This window comes from Haemaphysalis longicornis, unplaced genomic scaffold (genome assembly GCF_048455015.1).
Source record: "Haemaphysalis longicornis isolate Haplotype H1 unplaced genomic scaffold, Haemaphysalis longicornis Haplotype H1 scaffold_4, whole genome shotgun sequence".
Taxonomy (NCBI): Eukaryota; Metazoa; Arthropoda; class Arachnida; order Ixodida; family Ixodidae; genus Haemaphysalis; species Haemaphysalis longicornis.
In genome coordinates this window covers 20947073-20962746 of record NW_027526361.1, presented here as the reverse complement: position 1 = coordinate 20962746, position 15674 = coordinate 20947073, and the positions used below count along the sequence as shown (strand labels likewise).

The window sequence follows — 15674 nt, the reverse complement described above, 5'->3', positions numbered from 1 at the left end:
CGCGCAGAAGGCATAACGGTGCTGTGTTATCGCATCCCGGGGTCGAAATTGTCATGTAAGACAGAAAGGAAGAATGGGACACAAGAATCGATAGGTTTGTTGCAGTTCACCTAGCAAGCACTCTTTGACAGAAACAAGCCCACGCGTATATTGTCGCCCAGTGGCAAACAGGTTGCGTTGGCTCAACGGGTTAACAGCATTTGACACGGTCTACACGCGACGACGCGTTAATTTCGAGTCAGTTTCAGCACTCAGTATGCTCCGTCTGTTCCGTGGTTACCGTGTCGACCGGGACCCGACGGAGCTTGCGCGCGCAGGCAGGGTGAGTAGGGCGCACCCCACCGTAACGAATGCGCGGGCATGGCGAGGATCGGCCGCGGAACTCATCCCCCCTACCGAAACGAATGCGCAAGTGCCCAGTCGGGTCCCGGTACATGCGGAACGTACGGAACAGACGGAATGCTAAAACTAATAACGACTACGCGAGAACACTGCGGCAGGCGATCGAGAAAGCAGTGAAGACCAGTAGGTAGATCCAGCGCTGCCGCTCCATGCCGCGCTGTCGCCGTTCACACTCGTTCATGAATCCTCGTCGACTCCGTCATCGCTTGCGGCTGCAATGCTTCCTCCTGCCGGAGTCGTGGACAAGGTTGCGGGAAGGAGGCGGACAAGGCCGGCGCCGACTGCGTGCGCTCGTTGTTCACGTTTCTGCGCTGGGTCCGAAGGGGCGTGACAAGCTACCATTCATGACGGTTCGCTCATCTCTACGCGGTCCAGCTTCCCGCTCATAGACCCCGCCGACGTGGCGCGCTTCGTTTCGTGAACCTGGGCTGGGCTAACGTCGGGAGACTGCTTGACGCATGATGTGTCCCGGAAACAGTATTACTCTGGGGGACATAATAACAGCTTCTGTCAATAAAAGTTGGAAGCAGGGATATTCCAACGAAGTGCTGCGTAAGAGAACCTTGCGTGTCTACCTAATTCGCTCCACTGTATGAAAAAGAAAAAGAAAGCAGGAACTGCAGGCCAGATTTATAAGAAAAGAAGGATGCTGTCAAACTTGAGCACTGCGAGAGTAATTCTTTGCATCAACAATCCGAAACTCCCAGAGAGTTCTTTTCAAAAGGGAAGGAACGCCCTCGTATGAAATGACGGTCTTCTTTGGCTATCCCTCGGCTTGGCTACATATATGCGAATGTGATGCTTTCCACCGCTTTTGTTTTTAGGGGAGAGCTAATGAAGCCAAATACGTTCTGAATCCAGAACAACCACTGACAGTGCGCAGCTTCGACTTAACGGTATCGCTGCAGTTGGAGAGACAGCGGTCTCGGGATACCCACTAAGCACATATATCCAAAACACCAGTCGCTCGAAAGTGTTATAAGAAAATCTGAAAACGGCTTCGAAATCGTACTGCTGGCGTTGGCATTCGCAACCGCTCAGTGTGGTCGTACCTTAATTTAGTTCACGTCTTCCTCGCCCTTTTTGCGACACTTTTGATTTCAACAGCTTCACGAAATCCGCCTTCAGCCAGAATTCTTCAGCTAGATGTTGCCTGGCTGAAACGGAAAGGGCCGCAGTTTGCCTCCGTTCCGTCCAGCGGCAACACGCACGGCGTTTGCGCACGAAACTCATTCCACGATGACCTGCGCCGTTTTCAGTGAAGGCACGCCAAGAAGGTGTTCCCGGAGATTGCCAGCCTCACGCTGGACGGCCAGAGCGAAACAAGCCATGGGAAGAAAGAAAAACTAGCTCGCACACAGCGTCCCTTACGCAAGACTGCGGCACGATGCGGCTGCAAACAGGCCTTGCTTTCTCCCTTTCCGTTGCTTCATCGTCGCTGCCTGTGCATTGCTGGCGGCATCTCGAACAGTTCGGGAGACCCCCAACGTGGGTGACGTTTTCGGGTTCAAGGAAAGACTTTCGCGCCGTTTGCACGGCGGGAAACCACCTCGGACGTGAGCGCTCTCTCCCAACGCCCCCTAGAGAAGGTTGTCTCTCCCCTCCTTCCCCCTCTCCCCCGCTCTCTTTAGGTCTTCGCGGAATCACCTTGCGAAGCTGCCAAGTTCAGCCGCAATTATTGAATTCAAGTCAATGCGCGTGTATAGAGGTATAGGGTACTGGGCACGAATCATATATCTCGTAAGATTTGCTACCCTTGCTCCTTTCTTCGTCGCACACCTACTTGCGCGTTTTTGGCTTTAACCGTGGGGCAGAACCAGGAAACTCGAAGAAGCGTTCGGAATCGATACTTTCTGCGCATTTCTCGGTGACGCACGACGTTGTCGCAGCAGGCGTGCGTGCTCGATCCAAGCGGCACAGGGATTTTTGAGCGCGCGGTGCGTTTCTTGGAAGGCACTCGGGGTAGCTGCGGTGGTGATCGTTAGGTTGCTCTGGCGCGCACGGGGCGATGCCGATCATTGCCAGCGACTGACCCAAGGAAGCGCCAGTCGCTCGACATGCAGCTATTAGTCTCGCAACAACGACGAGGAAGCACTCACGCTCGCAAACCCATGCGACGCGCACCAGGCTTCTAACGGTGTTTAAATAACATGTTCTATGGCTTGCTTCTGCGCCTTGAAGGGTACTCGGTACACCTTTATTGCCTCACAGACACAATTATGAAACAAAAGCTCCGCGGAAAGCACAATGAAAATCCCAAGCGTCGGTAGGCGATAAAATGTACTGTTAGGAGAGTATGCATGTTCATGAAGAATACAGCGCTCCAAAACAAAGGAAGAATGAGAGAGAGAGACTCGGACAGTCCTGTGTCTCTCTCAATCTTTGTTTAGCAGCGCTTTTTTTTTTATGCCTGTTTGTGGATGAACCGCCAACAGTGTCTTCAGTTTCCGCGCTCCGTTCCTGCTCGAGCCATTGGTGAGGAACAAAGTCACGTGAATCGCTCTACCAGCGACGTACTTAAATGGGTTATCGTGTTACAGCGCCGGCTCTTCGTATAGACACTCCTGGCCTATCCAACGCCCATCTTAACGCTTCGAAAAATAAGACACATGACAGAAAAAGAACAGGACAGGTGCTCGTCTTGTTTTTTGAAGCGCTAACCTCCGTTATGATGACCTTGAACCAACTAGCTCAGCAGCAAGTTTTATTAAGCCAACGTCCATCTTTGCCGAATACAATCATTGTCACCGTCTCCGTCAAGGCGCCAAGATGATAGCCACGTTTGTTAAGTTAGGAACAGTCAGCAGCATTGCACGGTCATGGTTCAAAGCGCAAAAAAAAAAAAAAAAAACACGGACGAAGATACAGAGTAGGCGAGACAGGCGAGACAGAGTAGACAGAGTAGACGAGATGGCGCCTGTCTCGTCTACTCTGTTTCTTCGTCCGTGTTTTTTTGTTGCGCTTCAAATCATGGCAACTATGTAAACTAGCCCAGCAAGAAGTTCTTCTCAGCACTTCACGGCCGTCAGAGGATTGAAACCGCACAAACTACCGAGAAACGCTTTGCTTAAGGCGCGCAACAACAACAACAACAACAACAAAAACGCTTTGTGAAATGAAGCCGATGATATCCTCTAATAGCATAAATGCCTACGTATCTCAGATTTATCTGTCCGTGCGTTCGTGACATGCACGCATGAGTTGCCTCAAGGCCACAACAAGAACGGCGCAAGGTCACTGGATCAAAATGTGTCCTTTATTGCCCCGTTATATAGCCAAAGTGAACTGATACGTGGGCTGAATGAGCCACACAAAACGATCGTATGGCCACTATACCACGACCATAGGCGGCAAGCTGGCCATTTTGCTCACATTGGCGTGCACGTGACGTAGGCGCGGCGATAACGTCTTCGCAAATTAGGGATGAAGGGATTGCAAAAATTTAAAGGCAACGTTTATCTCCACCACAACGCACATACGCCGCGGCGTAGGGAGTGCACTCGCATTCGGAATGAATTTGTAGCAAAAAATGCGTCTGTTCTTTTTTTTTTGTTACATTTTTTTGTAGCGAGACCTTTGTTCTTCGCGCGCATTTTTTTTTCTGGTTTATTTTTGCAGCGATTTGCCGCTTAAGTTTTACGTTAGCTACAAATAGCTCACATGGTGAGATAACATGTTATTGACAATAAAACTGCGCGATAAGCGACAGGGCTGAAGGAAAGGGGGACAAGACAGCGCTGCTAGTCTTCAGTATACCGTTGTTTTTTGTGATGCTGTATTATGATGACATTGATGAATCAATACCAACTGGCGCGACCTTGTGTCTTAATGAGAGGGCATACTTCTACCGGTATACGCGGAAGCGATCACTACTCGCCATTGACACACAGGACTTCGCATGGCCGAGATAACATATATTGCGCCCTACCTTTACTGAGTTCTCGCGCATTCTAATTTCCGGAAAAGAGTAACTAAGCCTGGAGAAACTAAGCCCCACCCCTACTACAGTTATTATAAATCTACAATATACAGTGAAGTGTCGTTAGTTAAGGCCTCATTAATACGGAATTTTGGATTCACTTATTTCCCCTGTCTGCTCACTCATCCATAAGCGTCCATGTGATTTTTTTCAAGTAACGCGTTATTTCGAGCAGAAACCAATTCTCGGCCGGCAGTTCTAATTGCGCACACTTCAGAAGCATGGGCGTGTTTCTGCTACGAGGCTCAAAAGAATTATTTTCCCCAAAGGAAACGAAGACGGAAGTCTTTTATTCCTCTCTGAAATTATTGTTGAAATGTGTGTGGTATGTAGCGACTGTCGATTTGAGTGTTGACTTGAAGAGTGTCTGGCCAGTGGGGCGCGTGACGGAGGTGACCTCTCGGAGGTGACCTCTCTGGCTGATGTGTTAGAAGGCGTCAGAAGGCGTCGTGGACCTCAGTTCCTGTAATCGTTTGACAGAAGGAGAAATTATCGCACAAGTGGTTTGGAAAATGCGTTGCAGAAGACGCGAATGATCCAAGAGAAAAGTAAAGATTTGCTCGTACGGCCGCTTGCCTTGCTAGTTACTGGGCAGTTGAGTGTCACGTGCTCTTTAATTTCAAACAATACGCGAAAATTTCGCCGACTACATACGAGCACTGAGCTAAAAACACCGTACATTAAATCAAAAAAACATAAACGCGGTAGCCGATTTACTCGTCAAAAAATAAAATCTTGGCATTTAGAGCTTTCCCTGCCTCTTATGCGATGAGGGCGGATATTTTTATGCTTTCGTTAGTTGTAATTTTATTTAATTCGAACTCAGACGTGCACCCCGATGCAATTCGAATCCGCGAGCTTTCACTACGAAATGCGGTTCAAGCTGTTTTCTGTTGACCTCGTCTAACATATACCGTTCATTGGTATGTTCGATTTGATTTGATTATGGGGGTTAACGCGCCGACGCTACACAGGCAATGAGGCGCACCGTAGTAGAGGACTCCGGATGAATTTCGACCACCTGGGGATCTTTACCGTACGCCGAAACCTCGAACGCACGGGCGTTATTGCATTTTGCCTCTATCAGAAAAGCGGCCGCCGCAGCCGGGAATCGAACCCGCGTCCTTGTCCTCAGCAGCAGAACACCATAGCCACTGGGCCACCGCGGCGGGTGGTTTGTTCGATTCACGTTCTTTTTAAAATGTATTACCTTAATTGGGTGGCTGACAAATACGCGGTACGCCTTTTATTCCAGCTTAAACGGTATGCGCTTTGCGTCGGCACCATTCTGGCACCGCGACAGTGCCTCACGATACCGGGTAAGTGACTGGAATGTGTCGTCATGTTGGCCGCACTGCGCCCTTCATCCGAAGCTCGGAGGGTGCTGCCAAGTGATTCCGATACGTTGCGTAGCGGTACGCGAAGAAACGGCGCATGAGAAAGCGGTTTGAGTACCATTGCGTCCTTTGTAGGTTTCCTTGGCGGAAAGTCGGAAAGTTGGAACGCTCCAGGATGTATCACGGCTACATCCGATCACGTCGTGCATGACAAAGAGCAGAAATTATTTCTCAATCCACGCTGTCTATTTTTTCTCGAACACGAACGCGCATGCGTAATTCTGTTTAACTATTTTTCTTGGTCACTTGCCAGCAATGCCGTCGAACGTGTCTTTCATCATCATGAAGGCATCAACGACGAATGCAACAACTTGCCGATTTTTATTTTAATTATGTCGCTTAAATGTCCCACCTTGCCAATATTTATTAGACAGTTGTCGTCGTTTAGTTGCGAAATAAGGGTACGAGAAGGGTTGTAAAGAACCCCGCTTAACGTAGGTATCGAAATCTGGCTACATTAAGCTTTTTTACGTGGAGCATACACCGACCGACCATTCATATTCACGGTATGATTTCTCCAATTGTGAGGTGGTTGTGTTTCGGTCGCGTTTTTTGTGCCGGCCACCGAAAGTCACTCAACTACTCGTTTGCCCCTTTCCCGCGTTGTTTAATTATAGGGGCGACCCGCCCTGGAAGAGATAACGTGGATGAGCTCAGTTGGAACAATAAAAGGCGGTGTTCCTTTTGAAGTTCTCCCCACGTAAATTAGGTGCAATGGTCTTATCGTGGCCATGAGGAATTAATGATTCCACTTCGCCTCGTTTCTCGCTTTTGCGAATGCGTAATCGACTACCGTGCACTGATCTCTCCAGATGTTTTTTTCCTGTCTCATCTCACATCTTTGTTCGCTGCTTTTGCAGTATGGCTTTAGTTTCCTTCTACTCTCCTCTCTGAAAGTACTTCAATATCCCCAGCCAAGTTGCTTCCTGCAGCACCTGTTAGTCTCACCGGACTTTACACGCCTTTCTTTTCGCTGGGCAAATTTATCTCACTCATTTTCTTTTTTTTTTTTTTTGCTAAGTAGTGATATAATCCGCCTCGCGAAGCGCATGAAACTGCAGCGCCGGTCGCAACAGGTCGTATCGCACTTGACGCGCGAAAACCATGTTCGGGCGTAATGGTGCGTTAAACGACGTCCAAAATTGTGTGCGATGACGCAACCGCTATGCACGTCAAGCAGCTTGATATTTTGAAAGACGGGAAGGATAATAACTACGGCGCCGTGTGTCGGTCGAATGTTCTCGTAACGACGCCGCAGCTAGGCCTCGCGCCTGTACCAGTTGACCGCGGCTGCAAATGGCCCGGCCAGGGAAAACCTCGCGTTCTCTCTAATTGCCTCTTCCACTCGGTTGAAAGAATCCCTGCGCGGTGTCGTCCTGCCGTTGTCGTCGCTGCTGCTGCTGCTGCTGCTGCTGCTGCTGCCTGCCGGAATGCTGGCAGAGGCGGTTGGGGAAGACCCAGGCATCCAGCCGGCTGCCGGCCGCCAGCTGGATAGCGCCGCTTCGCAACTATCGCTGCCCGGTCGAATGGTCCCCACCGAGAGAGAATGCCTCGAAGCTCCGCCTACAGCCCCCTCCTCCTCACTTATGGCTAATTAGTGTTGGTTACTCTGTAGGCCGACGTTGCTACTTCTCTGTCGAATTTCCGCGGAAACTCGTGAGCGACAACAATACGGTTTTGCTGCTGGTGATGACGGGCATGCGTGCGGTTCTTGGTGGTGTTTCGAGCGAACAGTGAGCGGGTCCGCGGCTGTCCGGCCAATCGTGCGCGGCCATGGGCGACTGCGCACGAGGAAACTCGTGCAGATGGCATGTCGGCTGCTGGACGTCGCTGCTGGCGTTGTTAACCGACAGGGTGGGGTTGAAGTCAAGATAAACGTTCACAAAAATCTCACTGACCTTTCCCCGAACGGACCTTCGAGTACATTGGATACATTTGTCTTATGTTTCGTGACACCGACCAACGGTCTCTGATAGGCAACATGGCGGCACGGTGGTGCGATTTCTGGCTGAATCAAAGTTTCGCACATCAACGTATCGCGTCTTTTCGAGAAGGCACAGCGTAACCTGAAAGCACGTGCCCTCTCGAGCGCATGGTTAGCACATGGCACATTTCAGGCTCTGAACGAGAAATTTGCATCCTTCCGCGCGCTTTTATGTTATGCACTGCACCTCAATGTGTTCAACCAACATCAACTCGCCCAAATGTCGACTCTTGGGATTGGATTTCGGCCGTACTTAGGACGCAGCAAAGAAGCAGCCTTGATCTGGCGTGTCTTAGAGATAGAGGCATCGCTAATGGATCGGCGTTGCCATGGCAACAAAATGAGTGTAAGACCCGTGCACACACAAAAAGATCGGAGCACATGCAATGGCGAGGATTTGCACAACGCAAGGTTGCGAAGATTAATATTGCTGGTAACATTAACATATATATAGTCACCGGTGACATCTCAAACTAGTTGAGAACACGCGTTGTAAAAAACACGTAATCTACGTAGAGATAGATAGATAGATAGATAGATAGATAGATAGATAGATAGATAGATAGATAGATAGATAGATAGATAGATAGATAGATAGATAGATAGATAGATAGATAGATAGATAGATAGATAGATAGATAGATAGATAGATAGACAGACACAGACAGACAGACAGACAGACAGACAGACAGACAGATAGATAGATAGATAGATAGATAGATAGATAGATAGATAGATAGATAGATAGATAGATAGATAGATAGATAGATAGATAGATAGATAGATAGATAGATAGATAGATAGATAGATAGATAGACAGACAGACAGACAGACAGACAGACAGATAGATAGATAGATAGATAGATAGATAGATAGATAGATAGATAGATAGATAGATAGATAGATAGATAGATAGATAGACAGACAGACAGACAGACAGACAGATAGATAGATAGATAGATAGATAGATAGACAGACAGACAGACAGACAGACAGACAGACAGACAGACAGACAGACAGATAGATAGATAGATAGATAGATAGATAGATAGATAGATAGATAGATAGATAGATAGATAGATAGATAGATAGATAGATAGATAGATAGATAGATAGATAGATAGATAGTTTAGTGGTTTCCACGCTCGCAAAACGCATTCTGCCCCATCCCCCCTCCCCCCCTCCCAGTATCATACGCCAACAGCATAGCAGTTCCCCAAGGTGGATGGTAGCTGAGTTCCCCAGCTAGTTTATTCGGCCTTTACGAATTGGCTGTGAGCGGCAGCATCCACAGCCAAGAGTCTGACGAGACACACGGCGCACTGAAATAGAGTGATGCACGTGTGAGGGCCGCGGAAAACAGAAAATAATTGCCATTGTTTCGTTTTCCCGGTGTTGTGCGTAAGCGGTGCGTGTCGAAAGCAATTTCTTCAGCCGGGGGAAATAAAGTAAACACCCGTCGCGTGTATATGCTCCCACAGTGCAAAAATGAAAGAAAGAAAAAAGTCAGCCCTGGCCAGCTCTACGCATCCTGTTTCGCGAAGAAGTGCAACGCTCAATAACAAGCTTAAGTCGTCCCCGTATACTTGTAGTGGCCGACCACTTCTGCAAATATGAAATGTGGCCTTGTATATACATCGTTGCAGATTCAAGGGGAGGGGAGCGGGGTGAGGAGTTCAAATTAACGCAGCACAAGTTGTTGGCGAACGCACGCACGTCAGCAAACTACGTCTATGCGTGTTTCACTCAGAGGAACGAAACATATGACTTTGTCCTTGCAGCATGAACCTATCATGCCTCACGGGTGTGAGCTTTCCTCTCGCTCAAAACAAGGAGTAAATGAGGGCCAATCGCAGTTGTCCTCGTGTTTCTTCTTTCTTTTTTCATTTTTTTCGCGTGCGGACTGACCGCGCTGCGTTAATGCTCCTTCCGTGATCGGCCCTCCCTCGCTGCGACTGCAGGAAGCCTGGCGTCCAGGGGAAGAAAAGATGCTTTCTCGGCCTTCTGAATGAAGGCGCCCGTCAGGTTCTTTTGCCGATACGCGTGAAGGCGAAAGAAACAGCGAGCGCTCAACGCTTCGCGGGTGAGGAAGGTGACCGTCCTTGAAAGGTGAAGCCGTTTATGACGCGCTTGATCGCTGTCGAATACCACGAACCAGCGATAAAAGAGATGGGACATCTGCTCTGAATCTCTCCCATGTAAATTTTAAATATTTCTGAGTAAAACTTAAAAAAAAAAACAATGTCGCATCCCTGGGGTAATCGTCAGTTTCCAGTCTGCATACATTCTTAAGCCGAAACTACGTGAGTTACCCTGTCGATCACGCAAAAAAGAAAATGCTGAAAAAATTGAATTAAGGGAGAAGGAAAGCTGATCCGTGCAACTTTAGACAACACCTACGTGATTAAAAGGCCAACGGACAGAAAGATACAGTTGCGCTAGTGTAGGCATATAGTGCGTTTATGTCGGTCGCTTTGGAAGAGTAGCTTAGAGACGGTGGTTAACGGAATGGGCAGTGCAGCCTACAACGTGACGTTTACCGTTTCCGTGTAGGCCGGTTAATCAGGTGGCTGTAGCTCTATCCCTCGAATTACCAAATGTAAATAACTTTATTGCGCTTTCTTGCCCTGTCGCGAATATCGACAATCAACAAGTATCGCAGGTGTTCGCATTCAATCGTTATATTACAAATGTACATCAAGAAAACGAAAACCAACAAAAATTACGTCTCGCTTAGCTTAAGGTATGATGTATACGTGAAGGTATACAAAGAGTTTCCAGAGATTTTCTGTACGCTCAGCGCGGCAGTTACAATCTCAAAAGCCATGCGTTAACAAGTATGAAATGCCGTACTACACCAGACGTTCCTTTTGCGCACTTTACTGGGTACGGATAGGGGAGGCTAGTTATTAAACTTGCGCAGTTAGTTATGGGAATCTCCACGTACGGCAGGAGATGGAAAAATGGTGCTAACTTAAATATATTTAGTGCAGTTGCAGCAATATTCTATTCCTACGCTGTAAAATGGCTTACACCCTTTTTGTCTATAACTAATACCCTTTCACCCTTTCAAGAAAGAAAGGAAAACAACATTTAAAAGGTTGTAATTAACAATAACACAACCTTGAAGCGGTGCATTCCTGTGTTTTTCTAAGGTATAAGGGTATTACGAACGACAAAACACCGTAAAGGGTGTTTTTTTTTTTTTCTCGCTAGGGTGTATGGCCATCTTACAGTGGGCAGCGTGGCTAAGAGTGAACTCTCGTCGACAGAAGAAACGGTGCGACGGCGAAAACCTCGTCTAGATTAGTAGCAGGTGTTGCGCAACTCAGGGCGATCTTCTTTCTGTCTGGAGGCCGCGTACTGGGAAACGGCGGCCGCGGGGCCAACACTGCTGCTTGTCCGCCGCCTGCGTGCCCCGCTTCCCACAGCTGGAAACCCCAGGCGCGAGGAAAGTCCAGTATTGAACGCAGGGAAAAACCAAAAAACACTTCTCCGGAGACCCACGTCGCCGAGCCGGTATGCGTGGCTTCATAAACCTTACCAGGCATTACCAATATTGTAATTGTGTTGCACGTAGTACGCTCCCCCCCCCCCCCCTTTCCTCTAAAGAGATAAACATTTTATGCTGTCGTTTGCCTTGCTCGTGTATGCGTGGTCGCAACGTCGTAAACAGCGTTCCGGGACTTGCACATTGACTCTTCGAGGTCGTTCGTTTTTCTTGGAGGACAACGGTAATTTAAAAAAAGAAAGAAAACGCGTGGACGCAGTTGCGTAACAAAGGCACGGAAAAGAATTGAGACGCTTTGTTTACGGAGCTGGGTGCTTAGGTCCAAATACAGTCATTAACTGGGAATACACGAATGTTTTATTGCTCGATATAAAAAAAACGAAACTTCCCCAGCTGATGCTCTCCCCGCATCAGTGGGGATGCTGATTCCTTCTTAATAACTGGGTCAACCCGGTTATTGAGGAACACGTCATGATGACGACGTCGATGCGCCGTGACGTACACACGTTCCTGCTATGAGATGTCTCTTTTTTAAATCATACATATTTTATCCATACCCAGCTTTTTCGCTCAAAATTTTGACCTCTCAGGAACTTAGCAAAACCACTTCAGGAAAGTGATATTTGGCATAAAGCAAGCAGTCAAAGTGGAAATGAAAACTCTAAAATAATTTTCCAGGATTCTGAACATTTTTTTTTTTTGCGCAATTCGCGGTCAAATCTTGATCCCCATGCAATTGCATGGGATAGTATCCATGGCTCTGGAGCTTAGTCGCGCAACGTGCTAGACTTGAAACTGCGCACAAAGCAAGATCTCACCCCCAATATTAGATGCGCGAAAATATTTTACATTTCGCTAAAGAACTACAGAGTAATCACTGCTGAAAGGACTGCCATGAGCGGGAAAGCTGCACATTGATTTTAAATAAAGCGGGATGGCTATGCAGAGCTTCGAGAATTAGTTTCGGGAGGCGGGGGGCATCTTTCGGCGCGACGGAAAGTCGTTCTCATCCGGCTGCTCCCTCTCGATGGAGGCGCAGATAAGTACTACAAATCTGCGGTTACAAATGCTAAATTAGGTTGGACATAATGGCAGCAAAATCATTAATTGCGCAATGATAACACGCGTTTTCCGCATCCCTTAAGGATAAAGAAATACGGAAGTGGTTTGCACTTTAGCAAGCCGGGCTTTAATAAAGCTTCGGAAGCTCGGTAGGGCAGGAACATTAGTTTGAGCAGCAAAAGTTATTCAAGCCACGTGTGTACGGATTTCACATGTTGTACGAGGCTAAGCAAAAAGCTTACCGTGGTTGAATACTTTTATAACGACACTAAACGGATTAACAAACGCGAAAGGAGCGCCGATTGCAACATGAAAGAGGGAACACTGTTGTTGCCACTATCTAAACAAATGGACGTACGCAAGGACTCAGCCCTGCCTCGTAAGTGAATATGAGTGATTATATGTTAGCAGTAGCAGAGGAGATTAGAAGTGGCAGAGAAGCTTGGGAAACCGAGGCATTTCAATATCAATCAGTCAAACATGATATATTTATGTGTGCCTTATCCACTGTCGGAAAAGGCGATGATGTCCGTTTATTGATCACGAAGCACAGCTTCACACGATGTACTGACGCAATAAAACCCTTAAGTCAACATCCAGATGCCAAGTACAGTATAGAAATACGCAAATAAAACTCAAATTTTCATAATGTTCGGGCGTCACATACGCTTCTACAATACCTCATGTCCCAAACATTTTCCAGCACGTTGGGCAGCGGACCCGCATAACGCAGTTTCTCATGAGTCATAGTTGTCATGAATCACTGGGCTTTAACTGGCTCGCACCCAAGCCTCGGAGCGGGGATTTTTTACGCCGTCAGTGCGGGGACTGCTGCAATCGGGAAGTATGGCGCAGATGATGCGTGCGGGAAAAACTCGATCATGGACCAGTTGACATTTGCGGACCAAAAAGGAATGCCTACAGTGTAGCACATGCTCAGAGACTGGCCACGCGTTGATAAATGACGAATGAGATGAACAATTTAACTGATTAAGGCGGACTTCTGGGCAAGTTACTCATCTACCAAACAATTTTAATCAATCAATCAATCAATAATTCCACTGAAGTTTGTAGCACCCTCCCGTTGTCGTAGAGTTGTCCACAGGCTTGTATGTATACACGCGTGACATCTGCTGGTGAGATGTGAGATAGCTTGCGTATGAGCGTGGGGGACCGCATTGGTTGCTACGTTTCGTAGCTTCTCGTCTTGCTGGTTGCTACGGCTTCAGATTGCGCACCCGGCTGCATTGCTTCTCAAGACATATGCAGAAAGCTGTACTGATAAGCAAGTCGAGAGACGAAGAGGCGTTACAATTAATGCAGTTAAAGCACGCAGCAGTGTACATTAGCAAACTTTTGCATGCGCGGTGCTCGCTGGTGAAGTTGAAAAAACAATGTTGTGTTTGGATTTCGCTAGCCTGACACAGCACAAAGGGTGACGGTGACTGACCTGTCTCCGTCGGCGTCGGAGAGGAGCGCGTACTTGACTTCGAGCACGCGCCGGTGCTCCTGTCGCGCGCATCGTCGCGCCCGCTTCAGCAGCAGCGCCTGCTGGATGGACGTGGGCTTGTGGGCCGAACAGGAGCTTCCGGGGCTCACCTCTCGCGCGGGCCGCACGACCATTTGGGCCGACGACAGCGAGGCCGGCTGCTCGGAGTGTTCCGTACTACTGCCGCCGGACGAGTAGTCCGACGTGGCCGACTCTTCGGCGCTGGGCAAATCCCTGGTCGGAGGCAGCGAGTCGTCGCACACGAGGCCGCTGTCGGTCGTACCCGCGCCGGGGCCGTCGCTGTCGTCGCTGTGCACACGCTTCTTGCGCTTCTCACGGCTCGCGTCGATGACGTCCGAGGTTACGGCCGGGCAGGGCTCCTTCTTGGGCACCACGAAAATGCTGGCACAGTTCGCGAAGGCCAAGGGCGACGGCGCCGATGAGGACACGTCGCGGTTCACGTCGAGTTCACTGCCGTCCGCCGCCGTCGGCATCACTTCTTGGAGCACAGGGGAAAGAGGTTGGGCAAGCCTGGTTCCACACCAGAGGGCTAGGAAGCGGCTGGCATGGCTGCAGTGCCCGGCTCTCGAAGCGCATACACGCACGCACACACCCCAACACGCACACACGCTCGTACGCGCTGGCGCGCGCTTACTGACAGCTGAGTGCCGCTCGCACGCGCTCAAAACGGGCGCTCGTTTGGCGCGGGGCAGTTCGGGAGGGGGCTTATCGGATGCACCGCCACCGGTGGTCCCCCGGACGCCGTGGAGAGGAGGCCGCGCCGCCCGCGCCGAGAAACTCCTGACGTCGCGATCGCCGGCCGGGAAAACCCCGCCACTAGCGCGGCCGCGCGCTCCTCCGCGTGTGCGCGTTAACGCGCGCCGAGGAGCTACGCCGAAAGGCCGTCCCCCTTTCCGCCGCCGGTCGCTCCTCTGGTACGGATGCTGTCGCCTCAGCTGCTCTTGTGGACGGCACGCATCGTGGCGCACACAATGGGGGCCGTCTCCAGCGGCGATGACCTCTTCTTGCTGCAGCTTCTCACGGTCACGGGCACCGGTGCGGGGGGAAGGAGGGGAAGGAAGGCATGTCGCGATTTACCGTCCGTTCTCGCACGCCCCTCGCTTTGCTGCCAGCTCGGTGGATCGGTCGTTACGGAACTGCCGGACGTTCCACGGACGGCCCCGTGCGAGCAGGGACTGCAGTTTCTCGGAGCCTCGCCTGGCCATGAACGTGAAATCGGCGGCGTCCCGAGCTCATTTCCGTTCGCGCAAAATTCGGGCTTCTTTCTTCCCATTCTTCTACTTTTATTTTCTTTCTTTTTTTTTCCATCGTGGTACTAAATCTTTCAGCTGCCTTAGAATGGGGATCGATAATGACGTCGTTGTCAAGAAAACGCAAGCAAGGGTTAAGCTCGTATTTTTTTTCTCACCTCTCCAGCTTTCATATTTTCTTTCATCGCTTTTTATTTTTGTTGTCTGCCGAGGGGAGTCACCTGAGGCCTCTTCCTTTCATCCATTACCGCCTTCTCGCTTCTTCACTCGCACTTTTCGGTCTTCAGCTCGCATGCACACACAGCCTTGGAGCGACAGGGCTGACCATTCGACCGCCCACTCGCCTGCAGAAGCGCGTCTGGAATGACACTTTCTGTGGTTTCCCTGCGTTTCAGACGGCGCGAGCAGCCACGCCTGCCGTTTCTTTGTCCTGGGGTACCACAGTAAACACTTGAGAGCCTGGTTAGGGTTTTCGTTGTCGGCGTCTGGGTTTTTCACGTGGCTCGCTGGTGTACCCTTCCTTGATGCAAGAAGCATCCCTCTCTCTTTATTTCTCTCTCTTTCTTTCTCTCTCTTTCT

The 15674-nt window shown here is 49.5% G+C and overlaps 1 protein-coding gene across 1 annotated transcript in view; it reads right to left on the bottom strand.

Moving 5' to 3' along the window:
• Window positions 1-14731, bottom strand: part of LOC144178352 (B-cell lymphoma 3 protein homolog) — a 32843-nt gene extending 18112 nt beyond the window's left edge. Inside the window, exon 1 of the mRNA XM_077706132.1 lies at window positions 13786-14731. Coding sequence (XP_077562258.1) covers window positions 13786-14318 — 533 coding nt within the window. The 5' untranslated portion in view covers window positions 14319-14731. The remainder of the gene's footprint in view (window positions 1-13785) is intronic.
• Between the last annotated feature and the right edge of the window lie 943 nt (window positions 14732-15674).